Source organism: Neopsephotus bourkii, unplaced genomic scaffold, assembly GCF_033783945.1.
Source record: "Neopsephotus bourkii isolate Nb327-2 ecotype Australia unplaced genomic scaffold, CSIRO-AGI_Nbou_v1 NB_126, whole genome shotgun sequence".
In the NCBI taxonomy this organism is placed as follows: domain Eukaryota; kingdom Metazoa; phylum Chordata; class Aves; order Psittaciformes; family Psittacidae; genus Neopsephotus; species Neopsephotus bourkii.
The window spans coordinates 774,932-792,604 of NW_026900643.1; the positions used below are offsets into that span (position 1 = coordinate 774,932).

Below are 17,673 nucleotides of genomic sequence, written 5' to 3' on the forward strand. Positions count from 1 at the left end.
ATCAGTTGGCTCTTTTGATTGGCAATGCACTAATGAACTAATCATGCTGGGATTTTCTTTCCTCCTTTACTGAATTTGTATAATAAAACTATTGTTCTCTTCCCATCTGGTGTCTGAGCTAGGAAATTGGTAACTGATATACTAAAGGTCAAAGCTGGAACCAAGTAGATAGTAGTAAAAGGATTAAATTGTATTAGTTAATTGCAATTTAACTTTTTGTTCATCCATTTTCAGCAAAACAGGTTTGACTCATTGGATTTTCATGTGATGCAGATTTGTTTCAAATCATATTTAGACTGTTGCTGTAGAATAGGTGTCTGTGATAATCTTGAAAAGAAACTATTTTTGCATATTATTTTAATTCAGTTCTTACTAGAACATCAAAAAGTTAGAACTGTAACAAGGTTATGTTAATTATTTTTCTAATTATGTGGCAGGGTTAGTTAAAAACAAAAATCCAAACGAAAACCCAGGCAAACAAAAACAGTGAACAGATGTTGTTTCTAAAATAAGTACTTTAACTGTTACGTATACTATTTAAAGTGTATTTTAAAAGGTTTTCCCCATAAATAGGATAATTTTATTCTAAGAATAAATTTAGTAGTTTCTTTAGGTTTTTATAAGCAGTTCCTGCTCAAATTCTCACTTTGTAACAGAAGGCTGAAGCTTTTTGCTTGCTGCAGAAAAGAACATTAGCTTAGGTTCCCTCTCATTCCAAAACTGAGTTTCTGTAAAATCTAAATACACTCTTAGTTATTTTTAAATTTATTTTCTTTAATTTGGAATTTAGTTTGGTGCATGGTTGACTTAGTGATACTCTAAAATTAGTTTTATTGCTTTATAGCTAAAATTATGAGCTTAGTGGACTTAGTGTGAAAAATACTTTATATAAACATTATATAAAATACTATGTGTCATTTGAACCTTTACAGAGAGTAAGGCAAGAAATATGCTAAAATTTGCCATGTAAATTTTCTCTTATAGTGCACTAACACTTGAGGATGAGAAAAGAATGTTAGCAGCTTTGATAAATGGATTCATAAAAATGGTGAGTGACAATTGTGTGCAACTGTTGGGGTTGTACCTTATAACTCGGATTTGCCTGGGATCCCCATGAAAAACAGGTGCCTGTTTCACTGAATCAGAGGCTGTGTGTCTGACTTGCTTAAGACCATTGAAAAGCCCAACTGGTGAATTTTATGAAGTATGTGTGTGTTGAAATTAATGTCATACAGTGTTGAAGCTGACATGGTGCACTATGAGAGCTTGAGAGCTTAAATTGCATATGTTTAACCATGTTTTCTTCTAGTTTTTTGGGAACATGGGAAGTATTTGAAAGTTAAACAGCAGTTAAAGTCTTGCCTGTTATAGATGATTTATGTGAATGAAGTTCCACTATCCAGCTGTAAATGGAGACAATACCAGCTTTAAAAAACAGACAAAAAAAGACTTGCAATTTCTTATCTCTGCTTATCTTAATTTATAAATAAGAATCTGTATCATCAAATTAGGAATCCCACAAAACCTCCCAATTGTTTTATCTTGAAATTGATTTTTAACCCTTCCCTCCCTCTTATCCCAGTAAAATCTTTTGTTCTCGTCTGTTGTGTTTGAGATGTCAGGTTGCTTTAGGGAGATGTTCTCAAGCCTTTTTTATTGTCTGACCAAGTACTCTCAACGCTTGGCTTTTCTTTCACATAGTCAGAGCTGACAGGCTTTGTCTCTACTTGTCGTCTTTGTTCTTTGTTGCAGTGCCATGAATTTATCTCTAGATGGTTGCTTTCTCTTCAGCTATAATAATTTGCTTTTAATATGTTCTAATATGATTTTACTTTATGAAGCTTTATGTGCAGGATAATATTGTATTATTCCCTTTAGGAGGATTTCCCACATTGAATAATATTTGATGTGTTTGGTTTAGGGGGAAATAAAATCCCATAGCAGCAAAATGAGTAGTTATAAATTTTAAACCATCACACATTAGATGTGGGGTGGGAAGGTGTTGTAGCAGTCATTTTAGTTAGGCTTTCTTATGAAAAGCACTCTGTTTTTAGAGAAGTTTTCTTGAGACCTGTAGTCAAGAATCAGCAGTTGCACAAATAGAGGAAAGTCAAAGGCAGTTGTCTGTAATGCAAGAAGCAATCTTTTGTTTTCCAGTGCAGTTCCTTTGATCTTTCACTATATGGATTAAATGTCATTTTCATTTTAATTCTGAAAAAAATCTTCTTGTGTATGTGGTTTGAGAAATAATAAATAATGCAACCTTTACTTCTATTAGGAAGAAAAAAAATCCATTTGAATCCATAAATGTAGACTGCCTGGAGACTGTTTCTCTTGCTGGGCTTTTAACTGACAGCTGAGACACTCCAGCTGACAGCACTTGGGTTTTTAAAATCTAGAGGCTTGGAATTAGGGTGCAATTACACAAGGGTTGTTTTTTTGACTTCTTTCCTGCCAGCATGCAAGCTTTCAGGCTTTTGCCATGCTATATAAGCATATATTTGTTAACCAGACTGGAGGAAACCCTGGTACATCTGGTTAAGAAAATGCTAATCTCTCTCAGAGGCCCTGTATCAACTAGAAATTACAGGAATCTCAGTACAGATTCACTGACCTGTTTCTGTTTTTCTGTTGTCTGGGGGTTTAGAATCATAGAATGGTTTGGGCTGGAAAGGACCTTAAGATCATCAAGTTCCAACCCCCTGCCATGGACAGGGACAGCTCCCACTAAACCGTGCCACCCAGGGCTCTGTCCAACCTGGCCTTGAACACCACCAGGGACTGAGCATTCGCAGCTTCCCTGGGCAACCCATTCCAATGCCTCACCACCCTAACAGTAAAGAACTTTTTCATTTTGTTTTGTTTTGCTTTTTAAGTATGAACTATAACAAGTGTTTCTCCCTGTTCTGTGAAGAATTGAGAGTTCTGCTAGTTTTGAAAGGACTTCACAAGTCTAGGATTTAAGTTTTGTTTTATTGATAAATTCTTCATCTGTGAAGCAGGAGAACCTGTGGAGTATGGACAAAAAAAACCCCCAAAACCTTCAAGTTTCCCTGAAGGTTAGGTGTTGGAAATCATACAGTTAAAAGGACACAGATTCCCCAGGGGCTATTTTTTTGTTAGCGGTGGAGTTTTTTTCTTACCCCACTATATAGGGATTTTGACTTTTGAATATCTGTGGCTTGTCTGTATGCATTTTTGTTTGTTTGTTTCTTAAAGTTAATGGCCTACAATGGTAAAAACTATGAGTTTTTGTCTTTTACAGGTTTCATTTGGCCGTGACTTTGAACAACAGCTGAGTTTCTATGTTGAAGCCAGGTCAATGTTTTGCAATTTGGAGCCTGTTCTAGTCCAGTTGATTCATGTAAGCTTCAGTTTATCTCCATTATCTTAACAAGTGGGGATATATTTGCCATTCTCCTATTCCCTGTCCAGATTATTGGTCTATGTCACAGTAAGTCTGAAGTCTTTTTATCAGGTGTTTTTAAAGTAGACTTTGATCTTGTCTCTCATGTTATCACGCTAAACTCTGTCAGGTTCTTGCTTGACAGGCATTGCAACAAAGAAAACTGACTATCTTGCTAGAGATTCCATGTTTTACAAAATAAATGGCACTTTTATGCAGTCAGAATTTCGGTTCTATCTTCTGTAATCCTCCATCTAGGAGAGATTAGACTATGTCTGGCTGCAGATACAATCAGAGTCCTGCTGTGATGGGGAAGGTTAATCTCTTTTCTGTATTCAGTCACATGTCAGGTGAGCATTAGTTGCATCTGATTCCATTGCAGCATTGTATTTTCTCTTAAATCCTTTTATTATTTTGTGGTTGGGTTGGGCTTTTTTGGTCTTTTTTTTTTTTTTTAATAAACTAGAAATCATGGGTTTTCCATCAGGGAGGAGGTGATGACAGCATTATAGCTGGGAAGCTAGGGAGGACCTAAAGCCTGAGTAAATCAGCAAGTCTCCCTTCACAAACCTTCAGAATCATATTTGCCTTAAGGCACAATCACTAAAATTCTCCAAGTAAAAACTAAGTAGTACAGTGAGAGCACAACGTATCAGGGTCCCTTTTGACAGTTTCTGTTCTCTAAATGAGTGCAGTAAAACATGCAGTTTGTTACTTGCTGCTGACCTAATAAATCTGTGCATTTTTCTTTAATGATTTGCTTTTGTTTTTTATGTGTAGTCTGTGAACCAGCTGGCAATGGAAACAAGAAAGGTGATGAAAGGAAATCATTCCAGAAAGACTGCAGCGTTTGTCAGGGTAGGTCTGACTACCAAACTTTGAGCCTGCTGCTGTAGCAGATAATACTATCTGCTGCCACCTAAGTTTATAGTTTTTGCAAAACCAATGTGTTAGTAATTTTTACACTGTTTGTAGTCCTGTTTTCTCTTGTTACCGTTGATCTTTACTCTCTAAAGCAAATGCTGCTGTTTTAGGGGAAAAAAAATCCCCAAAGCATCTAATATAGCACCTTTGTGTTAAAAAAGAACAGCAAGACTGACTCCCTCTCCAAGGGAAGCTCCATTGGAGGGGTGTTCATGTGAATTCTAGAAAGCTCCTCTTTTCAGATTAGGTATGAAACCAAGTATGTAATTTCTGTGTAACAGTCACAGCAAGAATGGGAGATAGGGAGAAAAGAATATGTTTAAACTGTCTCATAATATCAGAGTTGATACGCTGAAACCAGTATTTGAATTTCAAATAAAGTGCTGCTTTCAGCTGTAGTGCCTCTGAGTCTATACAGATATGATCAAATGAGCTTTGAACCACGCACAAGCTGTGCAAGTTGCTTGTGTTCCCCTCTTCTCACCTGAAATGTAGCAACTAAGATGTCTTCGTCTTCATGTTCTGGAAGGTGTTTAGATATGCTGCCATTAAAGAATGGATTTTTGTTCGTGGTACCTGGGCATTGGTGTCCTGGACAAAGGATAGTGAGGGTGGCATGGGCCAATTTCTGTATGCCTGGGAGCTACTGAGCTACTTGCTCAACCTAGGTATTTGGCCTGTTCCAGTAGGTTTAAAGCTGCAGCATGCTGCACTGGGCCTGCTTCCTCCCAGATGCACACAGTGCACCTGACATGGATTGTCCCTGCTTTCCTACTTAGATTTTGGTGTTGAGCTGCAAGCTGGTTACCTGAGGAGAGAGGGACTCTGAGCTGTAGTCATAGAGTAAGCTTTGAGCTAATGTACATATAATAACAAGAATTAATAGTAATAAATACTGTTATACTTATCGAAATAATGAGAAATTTGGAGTTGCTGGTTTTGGACTTCACATAGTTTGTTCTTTTTACGGAAAGTCTTTCCCAAAACCGATTTACAGATTTTGATTCCTGATGGTGTATAAAATCAGTAATGATTGCTGTAACTCTGAGATAGGAATTTTCTTCAGTTTCCTTTTTTAATTTGCTTTAGGCTTGTGTTGCCTTCTGCTTCATTACAATTCCATCTCTGAGTGGTATCTTCACACGCCTTAATCTGTATCTACATTCTGGACAGGTTGCTCTGGCAAATCAGTGCCTTTCACAAGGTAAGGCACAAATCTGTCTATTTAAAGGTTCTGTTATTTCAGAAGTATTTCTAGTTATGACTAATAACTTGGTTGAAATCATAAGTTGTATAAGAATATTCATGATGTAATTAAAATACAGCCCTGTTTCAGGCATTGTTACAGTCAGTGAAAACTTGTCACAAAGCAACTCTTCAGTTCTAACGCATCCTGTGATCTGAACAACCAAAACAGATACATGAGTCTGCATGACATAGTCATGGTTATGAGGTAGGTTGTCCTAAATTACTTAGAAATTATGGAAAGCATGGAATGTTTTGTTTTATTTTCCTCCTGCATAATTACACAAGCACTCTAGTCACAAATTACGTGCTTTATTATAACTGGGGGAAAAGGAACTAGTTCATCGGTGTAGTAGTTCACAAGCTGACAAAATCCTGCAACAAGCTGGAAAAGAATTAAAACTTAGGTCACTGACGCTAGAAACTTGCTACCGAAGCACGTGTGTGAAAAATGTGTAGCTAAGAAATATGCCTCTTCATTGGAGTGAAGCAATGGAGTAATATCACATAATATGAAGGATGAAAAATGTATTTTCTAGTTTTGATCTTAAATATTTATTGAACCAGGGCCTGAGTACAGTTTGTAACCATCCTCTAGCTCAGTCTTTAAGTAATTGGGAACTCTGGCAAGAGGTGATTTGGGGAAACAACTGGAGCTCCTCTGGCACTAGAGTGAATATTAAGCTTGCATCACCGTTTAATGTCATCTTATGCCTATTGATATCACAGATGGAACCTGTTACCCATTCTGAAAGTCTTTTCATACTTTTAACTGTTTGCAGTATTTTATTTGTCCTTTTTTTTTAAGTGAAGTCATTCTACTTTATTTTGCAATTTTAATACTGACTTTAAATGTCTGCTTTTTAAAGGTAAATGCTTTTCCCATACATGTTTTCAGTGGAGCTCTAGAGTAATAAATTGGATTACTTTGCAACATCTTTTGTTGTGGCTATTAATTCTTTGTTTTAGCTGTCTGCTCCTTCACAAGAGCTTGCTTTCCAAGCCCTGCATTTACCAGTAAGTTCCAGCTGCACAAACAAGCTGACTTAGGATGCTGATAAAGACTTTTTAGTACAGGGTGACTGTTGTGTTTCTTTGTTTTGAATCTGACACTGCCCATGTAGCAAAGCAGAGGGATTTAGAATAAAGCTGTTTTGTCCAAGTATGTTGTGCAAATAAAAGATCTGCAAAGTCTGTTGTTGTACAATTAGTACTGTGCAGTTTCTTTGTAGATAACAGAGTTTACCAAAAATGGACTCACTTTTTCTTCTTTGTGTTTGTTTAATTGACCAGCTTACTTTATCATCTGTATCAATTTTTGTTATTGTTGTTCTGTTGCAGTGTATCTCTAGTTAGAAGCAAATCCAAAGCAGTTTTTCTGCAATGTTCAGTCTTCGAGGTCTATGTCTTGCCCACGTTGGGACCAACTCTGTGATTTAATAATCTTTCAGTTTATAAACTGCCTTCCCACCATGTTTGTGATCCAGGTCTTCTTTGAGAGAGGCTCCTGGGCTCTGACAATTGTCCGCATTTTTCGGTGTGAGAGTTTGACATATGAACACAATGCACTCACTAAGCAATGAGTAGGATCCCCATTCTAAAATCTTTTAAGGTAACAGGTATATGCAAAGTATTGTGAACTCAATCTCATCTTAGCCACTGTCTCCTGAATTTTAGACCAACAATCTAGAGGGAAGAGCATTTGGTCCACCTCAGTTTTTGTTGAAATGAAGCATATGCAAAGCTGGTGTTCACTAGGTCACTTGGTTTACCAAGGGTTTATTGTTACACATTTTTCTGCTTCTTTAGGAAAGCTATTTCGGGTATAATTTGTAGTCAGAGACATGTCACTTCCATGAGTAATTTTTCATGTGTTAACCAGTTAGGGAACAGTGACACCAGTCTTGGGACATTTTTTGTGAATTGTTTTTGCAGATTCTGATGTATTGTAGTCAGATAACATGTCCTTGAAAGTTACTTTTAACACAGTTTAATCTGTAATGCATTTCATTTGTATAAGAAGTACTGGTTAATTGATAACAGCAGCTTTAAATCCAGTCAGTTAACTGAGTTAACTGATGGCAATTAGACACTGATCTGCAAGAACTAATGCAGCGTGACATGAAGTTTTAATAGTGTGTAATTAATGATAGCAGTAGGCTATGAAGTGATATTGTGCCTTGTATATAACCTTTATTTTATGCTGATTGGAATTAGTTTAATCAGTTTAGAATTGGGAAGAGAAATAAAACTGAAAGGTAATGTACCTGATCTGACAGCTCAGTCACCACTGAGGCATGCATGTGTGTGTGTGTACATGTACCTGCAGTTCCTCTTTAAAATTCCAGCTGTTGTTTTCTGTGAATTTGAATTTTCCATGAAATTGAATTTCACAGAATAGACTTCTCTTGGTAATGGGTAATAGGAAGATTTCTCTAAATTGCCAATATATCCAACTTGAAAAAGGAGTTATGGTACCTGTTGGGGTAGATAAGGGGAATTTGAAAGATTGCTGTTTTATAAAATGGATGTGCAGGTCATAGCAGTAACTAAAGTTTGACAGTCTGAGAATTGCACTGAGATATTACCAACAACTGTAGAGCCACAGCTAATCTGCCTGTAACTGTGGAGGAGTTTGGGTTTTGTCTCGTTCCCAATCCCAAGGGGCAGCAGTAGTAACCATCAGGCCTAGTGTCTCGCTGTTCCAATTTCCTCTATCAAATCGGAGCATTGTCTGCTGGGATTTGCCACACTGTTAATCAAAGCGACTGTGTGGTTCTTGTTTGAACTCACCTAAAAACTTCAGTATTAGAAAACTGTAATTGTAATTTTTCTTGGAATAGACTTTCTTTAATATGATGAAATTGTGTCAGAAAAAATGAATTCATAGGCTCATGAGAAGTCCAGTATTAATACACTGACAGATGTCTGTCCAGGCATGCTGTTCAACATGTATTAATCATGACACCCTTTAAATTGAAAGAGGGTAGATTTGGATTAAATATTAGGAAGAAGTTCTTCCCTGTGAGGGTGGTCAGGCTCTGGCACAGGGTGCCCAGAGAAGCTGTGGCTGCCCCATCCCTGGCAGTGTTCAAGGCCAGGCTGGACAGGGCTTGGAGCAACCTGGTCTACTGGAAAGTGTCCCTGCCCATGGCAGGGGGTTGGAACTGGATGAGCTTTGAGGTCCTTTCCAACCCAAACCAGTCTGGGATACTATGACTACTGTCTCTTTTGTTTCCAGCTCCCAAGAAGTGCTTCAAATAAATTGAATCTGTAATTATATTTGATACATTTTAAGTGATTCTGTCTTGGGTGCACAGTTTGTATCTCTGGTGAGCCTATTAAGAGCCCACCCTAGAAAGGAAGATAGGAAGATGCTAGATTTTACGGAGATATGCTTTTCTTTTTTTTCAATCTGAGCCACAGAATGCTGCATGCTGCCAACATAAAATACTGAATTCTCATCAGTCATGCTTTCTGTCATAGGGAGTGCTTGGACTAAATTCAGATTAAATGCATGCTCTGTTACCACTTTTCCTGAATTTTTGAGATAGAATCATAGAAACAACCAGGTTGGAAAAGACCTATAGGTATTATTTTAATTGCATGTATTTCCTCCCTGCTGAAATGCTGCTTTTGCCTGTCAGAGAACAGTGTGATTTTTTTAATTGCTGGTCACAGCATTCAGCAGGTGGGTAGAGATGATGTAACTTTCTGATAATGTGTGTTGAGCAGCATTTCCATTTTAAAGGCCATGAAATCCTTGCCTCGCTTCACAAGTAACATGCTGAGTGAATAAAGTAATTCAGCTGATTCTGTGTGACTGATTTCACTGGGATATCGTCAAGCATAAAACTTCATAAAAACAGGTAGTCTTTGTCCCCCAAAATCAACTGACACAGATCTTTATTTTCTTTAGCTTTTGGGGCTTCTTGGCTCAGGATTTTCTGGTGATATCAGTGTATGCTGTCTCTGATATGATGTCTTTGTTATCTTTTGAAATGCTGTTTTCCTTGAAGGCAGCAAAGTAGCTTTGGGAGAAAGAGATGAGATACAGTTTTCCTCACTAGTAATACTAAATATTGTTTTATTTGAACAAAATTATGACTTTTACCTGGAATTTCCACAGCTGGAAACTTCTCCCATTCACCGAGCTGCTTCTTGTTCCTTCCCTTATCCCAGCCAATAGATTTTCCAGAGAGGGCATCTCTGCCTCTGTAAGCTCTTCAGACTAGCGTTTCATACCAGTTTGTCAGCTCTTCAAGGATGTCTAGCCCATGACCTGTTTTTGAAGGTGTCTAGTAGCATCTACCCAAGGGAACATATGAGAAACAATAATGTAGAATGATTCTTCCTAGCTTTTAGCTGCAGGTGATCTAAATACATCCTTCAGCAAAGTTGAACAAGGATGACAGTGTTTAATAAAAAGAGATGGACCAATCCTTAGGAATTTATTTTTTTTAAACCAAGTTTTACTTTTTACCCTTTGTAACTTCACGTGACAGTGAATTCTGTGGTTGCATGGTAATTGGAAATCTACTACTTAGGGATTTATTTTCGTATGCTGTTTAAATATTGAGTGTTTCCATGCAAGCAGCTACTTGTGGTACTGTGATAAATTCAGTCATTCTTGGTTCATTTTCTTCACGCTGTTTATGAGATGATGGAGTTGGTACGTTGATAAGAATTTGAGACAGTAAAGTCTTTTCTAATAAGGAGACGGTTCCGTGCATTAGGACCTTTTTAATTTTCTTTTTATTCTTTTGGAAATGGGAATATTGGGACCATATCCAAGGTATAAATGCACAACAGCTATAAAAATGATAGAGTGACACCTCAGTTTTCCATTACTGTCCTAAGGATTCTTATAATTGCCTTGCCTTTTCGACAGCTGTTTAGGATGCATTTTTCAAGGAACCATCTATAATGACTCCAAAACCTTTCATGAGTGTAAATAGCCTATTTAGAGCTTAACTTTCTATAGTTACTGCAAGGACTGCTTCTTTCTCCATATGCCTTACTAATATTAGATTTCATATGCTGTTTTATTGCTCAGAGTCATGAGATCCATCTGCGATTCTTTGCAGTCACGTTCCAGACTAGTCTGCAAACATTGTTCCCTCCCAGCTCATTGTATGGACATGTTTCCCTGACAAACCTTAAGGACACAATAGTAATTTCACTCCACTGTGAAAACTTTTTATTCCTGCTCCTTTCCCCCTCCACCTCATCCTTTATTAAGTTGTGAATCCTCAGGAGGACTTTCCTCCTTATCTTTTGTCAGCTTAGTTGTTTTAAAAGCCTTTTGTATGAGGAACGTTGTTAAATGTGTTTTAAAAATCTGACTATTCCTATTGGCTGTGGGTCACTTTAAACACAAACTTGTGGGTTCTTTCGAAAACTTTCTGAGGAGTAATTTCTGTCTCCAAAACCCATATTGATACTTCAGTGTTGTAGCAGGTTTTTCCTTGTGTCTGCTCATTTGATAGATTTTTTTTTCCCATTTCATAATAACCAGGAGAAACTACAGTATTCAACTTTATTAAGTTTATCATCTCAAAGTTTACAGTATTACTGATAGACTGCTGGCAATACCTTACCTCACAGTCTAGCGATTACATGGAATTTAAAGAGTCAGGCTGAATTTTTGGGTGCTGGTGATGGTGTTGTGCTTATTGATCACAGTTTAAGAATAAAATATCTTGTATCCAGTGTTCTTGCTCATACTGCATGATCTCCCTGTACAAATCTCCTCCACTTACGCCTCTGTATTCCTTTGTCTGGAAGTACTAAGGCCTTGTAACAATCTATAATCAAGCTATTCCTCTAACTAGCACTAGCAGGCTTCATCCACATAATTACCTTTTTATCTGCAGCTAATTCATAGTATGAATTAGTATGAAATAGTATTATTTAACATAGTGCATTCCAGTTCACCATGCAGCAGCCATTAATTTCATCTTTGTTACTTCAAATAATTTTTTGTAGTTTCTGGATTGGAAGTGATGTGTAGAGAATTCTAAAATGGAGAATGTTCAATAGCTCAAGGGAAAAACACATTTCAGCAGTGTTGCAGAACTCTCATAGTGGCTTCAGCAAGGTGAGGAGGAGGAGTTCCAAATGTTTGCAATGCTTGGTTGACAAAACACTAATGCATTATTTTATTTAACAGGAAAAAAAAAGGAAAGGCAACAAAACCCCCACACACATCCCATTATTTTTTTGCACTGGAGTATAAGGCTTCATTATATTTCCAACATCTATCATATGTGGAAGCAAAATCTTCAGAGTATTGAAACAGGCTTGACAGTGTTGTAGGGCATGAAGGTGATGTGTAATGCAGAAAGAACACTGCGTATGGGTCCTGATCTTGTCCTTTGGGTGTACTTAGCCTCGTGTAATAGTATCCATGACTAAAAATAGTTCGTGTAGGTATGTCAAACTCACTCCCTTTTTGCTCTTTGAAGGTGGGCTTGAGCTTAATTGTTTTCCCCATTATTAATGGCTTTGTTCCTCCTTCGTTTTTTGCCTGATTCTCATAGATGCAGCAAATATGATGTAAGTTAAATTTTTATTTGTAAGCAGATTGATGGATAGAAATATATGGAGGTACACATATTTATGTGTATGTATAATTAAATGTGTGTGTATATGCACCGTCATGAATATTGACAATAGCAAAATGTTCAACACCAATTTCACCTGCTTTTTCATAGGGGACAGTATTACTGGAAGTACTGACTTGGATATCCAAGACTTGGTTTTTGTACCCTGAAGGTCAACATGTGTGCTCGGGTAAAGATTTATAGGATTATGGTCAACTAAAATGAAGGAGCTGCTGTGAAAGGATAAATTTAGCAGAGCATGAACTATGTCATATTCGGAGCACTGCACAAGATATTAACAGCAGTCTGGGAAGACTTTATCATGATGATTTGTTTTAATGTGCAGGCTGCTGTCCCCTTATCCAACTTAACAGTGGCTCACTTTAGAACTAGTGTCATACATTAGGCAGGTAAGAGGACAGCTTCCTTCCTTCACCAGAAGTCTTCTTGTATGTATGTTATATTTTTCTATTTCTTTTTAATCAGGAATGTAACATCGTTGTGGGTTTTGGTATTTTTCATGTGGCTTCTTAAACCAGGAAAAGCAAGCATGTGGTTTTCTCTTGAAACATCTCTACAGCAATAGCTTTATAAATTGACTGTTAAAAGATACAGAGAAAGCACCATTGCGTAACCTCATAATTAATGTAATTAAGAATTAAATACCAGTGCTCATTCTTATTAGGAAAAGAGCATGTCTGTGCCATTCTATTTAGTGAATTTCTTCTCCAAACTCAGAACATGTGATGCGTACTCTTGACACCTCTCTGCAAGTGAGCAGGGTGGTAGTGTTCGGAGGACAGTTTTCTGCAAAGCCTATAGTAAAACCTTTGCATTAATGTGAATTTATTTTTGCTTCTCACAAAGCACATTAATGCAAAGGGTTACCTTGGATAAATGTGCTTTTAGTGTTCCAGTGTAAGAACCATTTTGTGGTTAGCGCAGATTGGCTGAACTCGTAGCAGAATGAACATACTCCTTTGTTGGTACTTCTGGATGTACCAAGGTAAAATAACCACTTCTTCAATAGAAAATGCAACCAACTCCTTCTATGCTCTATTGCTTTTTTGGCTTGCCTGGCTGTGGAGGAATGAGGCAAGAAGAATCAAAAGTGTAGGGGCAAGAACCCCACAGTCTCCTGTTGTGCTGAGACAGCAGTAGTATGTGGGACTGCAAACACAACCATGTGGCAGTGGCCAGAGGACAGCAGCCACAAAGACTCATAGCAGGGAGGCAGCAGTTCTGTGACTGTCCTGGTGAGGAAGGACCAAGGTGGAGGCACAGAGGAGCTTGTTGCAATGAGGATAGGTCCTGGTGAGTGTGGACAGCTCTCTCCTCATTCCTGGCAGCAGTCACCTGCAGAGCTGGGCATGCTGCTCTAACTAGCAGGTCTAATGAGGGAGCTCATGTCTCTGCTCAACCAGATGAGAAGGCATATCTCATTTGCAGTGACAGCAGGAGGTCAAGGAAGAGTAAATTTAATCAAACTGCAGTAAGTCATAGTGAAGATAGAGGGTTTGGTTTTGTGCTGTGGCTGAAGTTTAGGAGAGAATGTCTAGGACTGTGATTGCTGGGAGAGCAGGTGAGGTACTTCTCTTTCATTATGGAGACTGATTGCTGCACAGACCCTTCTTGTCCCACTGTGAAATAACTTCAGAAGGCATGGGTATTCTCTGCACAGATGTGGGTACTTTGGAATGCAGACTATTTTCTGAGACACATTTTTTCATTTGTCTGGTCACATGTTTTTATTATAAAGTGATGTAGGGCATGTGCTTTTTTTTTTCCTAAGACAACTGTGGAAGTGACAGCGATTCATTTACTTGTGCTAGAATGAACGTCAGCTGCTGCTTTCCTTCCTCTAATAAAGCTCAGCAAGATTACTTGCCTTCCTTTGGGTTGGCTGTTCAAACTTGTATGTTCAAAATAAATAAGTCATTCTTTCACCTCAGATGTGCAGAACAAAAGAAGCATGATGTTTGACTGAAGGGGTCTGTGTTGTAAGCACTGAAAAGTTAAGAAGGGATTGAGCACTTGTGTGCTGAAAAGAAATAAGAGTCAGGCAATTTTACAGTTTTTCCAAAGCAGATGTTTCCCTGGTATTCCTTGGGAGCTTGGATTAGGTATCAGTTGGGGCTATATTTAGCAAGTTTGCTTGGAGTCCCATGTGCTCAAATGAATTTTTCCAAAGCAAGCTGCACTCCTGGAAGTGCCCATGCGTGCCTGGGAGTGGGGTCTCCATCTCAGCCATGGGACAGACACCTCTTGGCTTTCACCAAGAATTCTTTTTTTATTCTTTGCTAAAATTTGGTTTCATGGCCTCGATCTCTGTGCTTAAAGTGAAGATGCAGCATTAATTCTGAAGGTTGCTTTGAAGTATATAGCTAAACAGCTTGAGTGGGATTTGGGTGCTTGGATATTTTGAAATGTAGCCAAGAAAGTGCAAAACAGTGTTACTGTCAGAATCTTTTGGGGGAGTTTTTGGCATATATGGGAGGTTCAGGGTGAGAGGGAAACTGTTGGGTTTAATTTATGAATATTAATCGACTGAGGAGTAGATGTTCTTATGTTTGAGGGGTTTTGTAGATTAAAGAGACTTAATAGAGAGTTGTGAAAAACACCTTAAGAGCTATTTCGCCAAGGCCATAATGGTGGCTGGTTTCTGTAATTCCTCTATTGTGATTCTTAGAATCATTTTATTCATCGATACCTTGGGTTCTGGTACTATATCAGTATTTTACTGTTAATAAGTGTAAATAGAGAAGTGAACCCACCCATACTTCCTTAGAACTTTAATAGCCTTTTGTGAATGAATTTGTGAACAAGATAGCAAGATCTTCCCCTTGCATCCCCCTCTGGGTTCCCCATTCTACTAGCATAAGCCATATAAGTCAGTTTTGAATTGTGTGCTTTTCTTGTTAATTATATTTGCAATCTGTTTGAAAGAGTGGTGTCTTCCTGTTAAGCAAAGGAGAATTATAACTTCACAAGTCTCGAGTGAAGTGGCAACTTCTTTTGAAAAACCAGCATCACTTAAATTGCAGCAGATATTGATTGCTGAGTCTCGAGTTTCTTTGCAGTTAAGCATAGGTTCATTTTCTGTGGTCTGTTTCAAACAAACTTGAAGCAGTCATTGGATCAGGGGCATGACTGTGCCATCACAGCTGGAGCAGTAATACAGCAACTCTATATTTATTTTGTAGCTGATGCTTTCTTCAAAGCTGCAGTGAGCCTTGTTCCTGAAGTACCAAAAATGATCAATGTCGATGGAAAGATGCGACCTTCTGATTCCTTCCTGCTGGAATTCCTCTGTAATTTTTTTTCCACCTTATTAGTTGTTCCGGTAAGTCATGTGTTTATGAATAGCACATAGGCTATTTTGGCTTTCCTGTTTAAAAATTTAGAGTACAATGGGCTTTTGGGAGTGGGAGATGCAGTGCTTGGTTTTCCATGAGCAAGCTGAACCCATTTGCTTATTGGCTGCAAAATCACTCACCCAAGTGCAAAATGAGGAGGCAGAATAATTGGAGCCGGAGAACAGCATTGCCTCTCTTGGTAGCATCTTGCACTTAACTGGATTTGGATAGACCTCATAGAAGCCTTCCAGTATCTGAAGGGGGCTACAAGGATGTTGGGGAGGGACTCTTCATTAAGGACTCTAGTGATAGGACAAGGGGTGATGGGTTAAAACTTAAACAGGGTACGTTTAGATTGGATATAAGGAAGAAGTTCTTTCCTGTTAGGGTGGTGAGGCACTGGAATAGGTTGCCCAGGGAAGTTGTGAATGCTCTATCCCTGGGGGTGTTCAAGGCCAGGTTGGACACAGCCTTGGGTGACATGGCTTAGTGTGAGGTGTCCCTGCCCATGGCGGGGGGGTTGGAACTGGGTGATCTTAAGGTCCTTTCCAACCAAAACTATTCTATGATTCTATGAAATCTCACCATCATTTAATTGTGTAAGCATAATTTACTGGTATTAAACCAGTATTTATAGATCCTTGCAGAAATGTGGTATTTTAGCTAAGCACTCATAAAATCTAATACCTGAGGAGGGGAAAAATACACAGCTGTAGTTTCTATGAGTTTCAGTTACTTTGTTACAGGTTGCCTAATCTTTTGAGTGGGAAAAAAAAAAGATAGAAGATGTGTTTGTGCATGATTTTCCTCTTCTGACGAATATTTTACAAAATACTGCCATTTTGCACCCTTCCAATTTTTAGCCAACTGCCAAGTTTAGACATACAGATGCAATTTTCCTTCCTATATTTTCAGCTGTAGCTGAAAGATGAGGAAAAATTGTAAATTAGTCTGGAAGATCTGAGATAAAACTTACACAGCCAAGGTATTTTGTTGACCTTCCTCTGAAGGAAGGCTATATCAGAACTTGATGCTGCTCAGAGAAATGGCTTGGATCAGATGATTGAAGGAGGAATTTGCCTCTTGGATCCAGTACTGAGGAACTTGCAATGAGATACCAGGATTCAGAAATTAGCTTCCATAACTTTTTTTCTCCTTACTTTACAGGATAGATGATCAGAAGGAAGTGTCCCCAGTGGACTGTGATTTGTCTTTATGCATGTTGGTGTCACTGCACCATCAGCTTGAAATAAGCTGGGCGCACTATTAAAACTACTTGCAAAACCCCGTAGCTTATGTAAATTGGATGTCTTTATATTCCTTTCATAATGAAAGATTGTTGATTGTCTGTAGCTTTGACTTCCCAGTGTAGGTGTTCTTCTGAAACTCATAATTATATGAGTAATATACTTGTTTCTGTAGCTTACTGACATTATTTAAATTAAGAAGTCTACCCGGTGTGTGTAATTTTAGCAGCTTAGCTGTTACGAAGCTGGCAATTAAATTTTGTACTACTCCCCCGTGACTAGAAAACAAAGCATTTCAAAGTTTGTCCATGGAGACTGCCTTAGATCAAGTTTATGATTATGGGTCAAATGGGCATTTTCAAAGGAAACTGGAACAATTTTTTAAAAGGAGTTGCAGGAAGCACTTACTTAAGAAAAGTAGTTGTCAGCTTTAATTATATTGCAGTTTTTACTTTTATAGAGGTAATATTATGACTAAACCCCTGAATTACTGCGAATAATCCAAGTTTGGTTTTGGGGTGGTTATGGCGGTGGTTTTGACTTGTCTTTTCTTTTCTACAGGACCATCCAGAACAAGGAGTGTTGTTTCTTGTGCGAGGATTACTAAATGTGATCCAGGATTACACTTGGGAGGATAACAGCGATGACAAAGTCAGGATTTATACTCATGTTTTGCATCTGCTGTCTGCGATGACTCAAGAAGTATATATCTACCATGTAGATAAAGGTAATAAATAAGGGTGGCTCTGTATCCTTGTGTTCCACCATGCAATTTATAGTATTGTTATCTTACCTAGTTAATGAAGATCAATGATAGTCAGTAATACAGTATGGATTATTTTCCTGTGCAGGTCCAGATATTGTAACTTAAAGTAATCACAGGAGTGACT

General features: G+C 38.1%; 1 protein-coding gene across 2 annotated transcripts in view; it reads left to right on the plus strand.

The window, feature by feature from the left end:
* VPS35L (VPS35 endosomal protein sorting factor like) overlaps positions 1-17,673 on the plus strand; it is a 57,742-nt gene that overhangs the window by 29,468 nt on the left and 10,601 nt on the right. For both annotated transcript variants that reach the window (XM_061367205.1, XM_061367213.1), the window contains 6 exons: positions 985-1,048; positions 3,266-3,364; positions 4,187-4,264; positions 5,420-5,534; positions 15,384-15,523; positions 17,345-17,510. In XM_061367205.1, the coding sequence (XP_061223189.1) occupies positions 985-1,048; positions 3,266-3,364; positions 4,187-4,264; positions 5,420-5,534; positions 15,384-15,523; positions 17,345-17,510 (662 nt within the window). The remainder of the gene's footprint in view (positions 1-984; positions 1,049-3,265; positions 3,365-4,186; positions 4,265-5,419; positions 5,535-15,383; positions 15,524-17,344; positions 17,511-17,673) is intronic.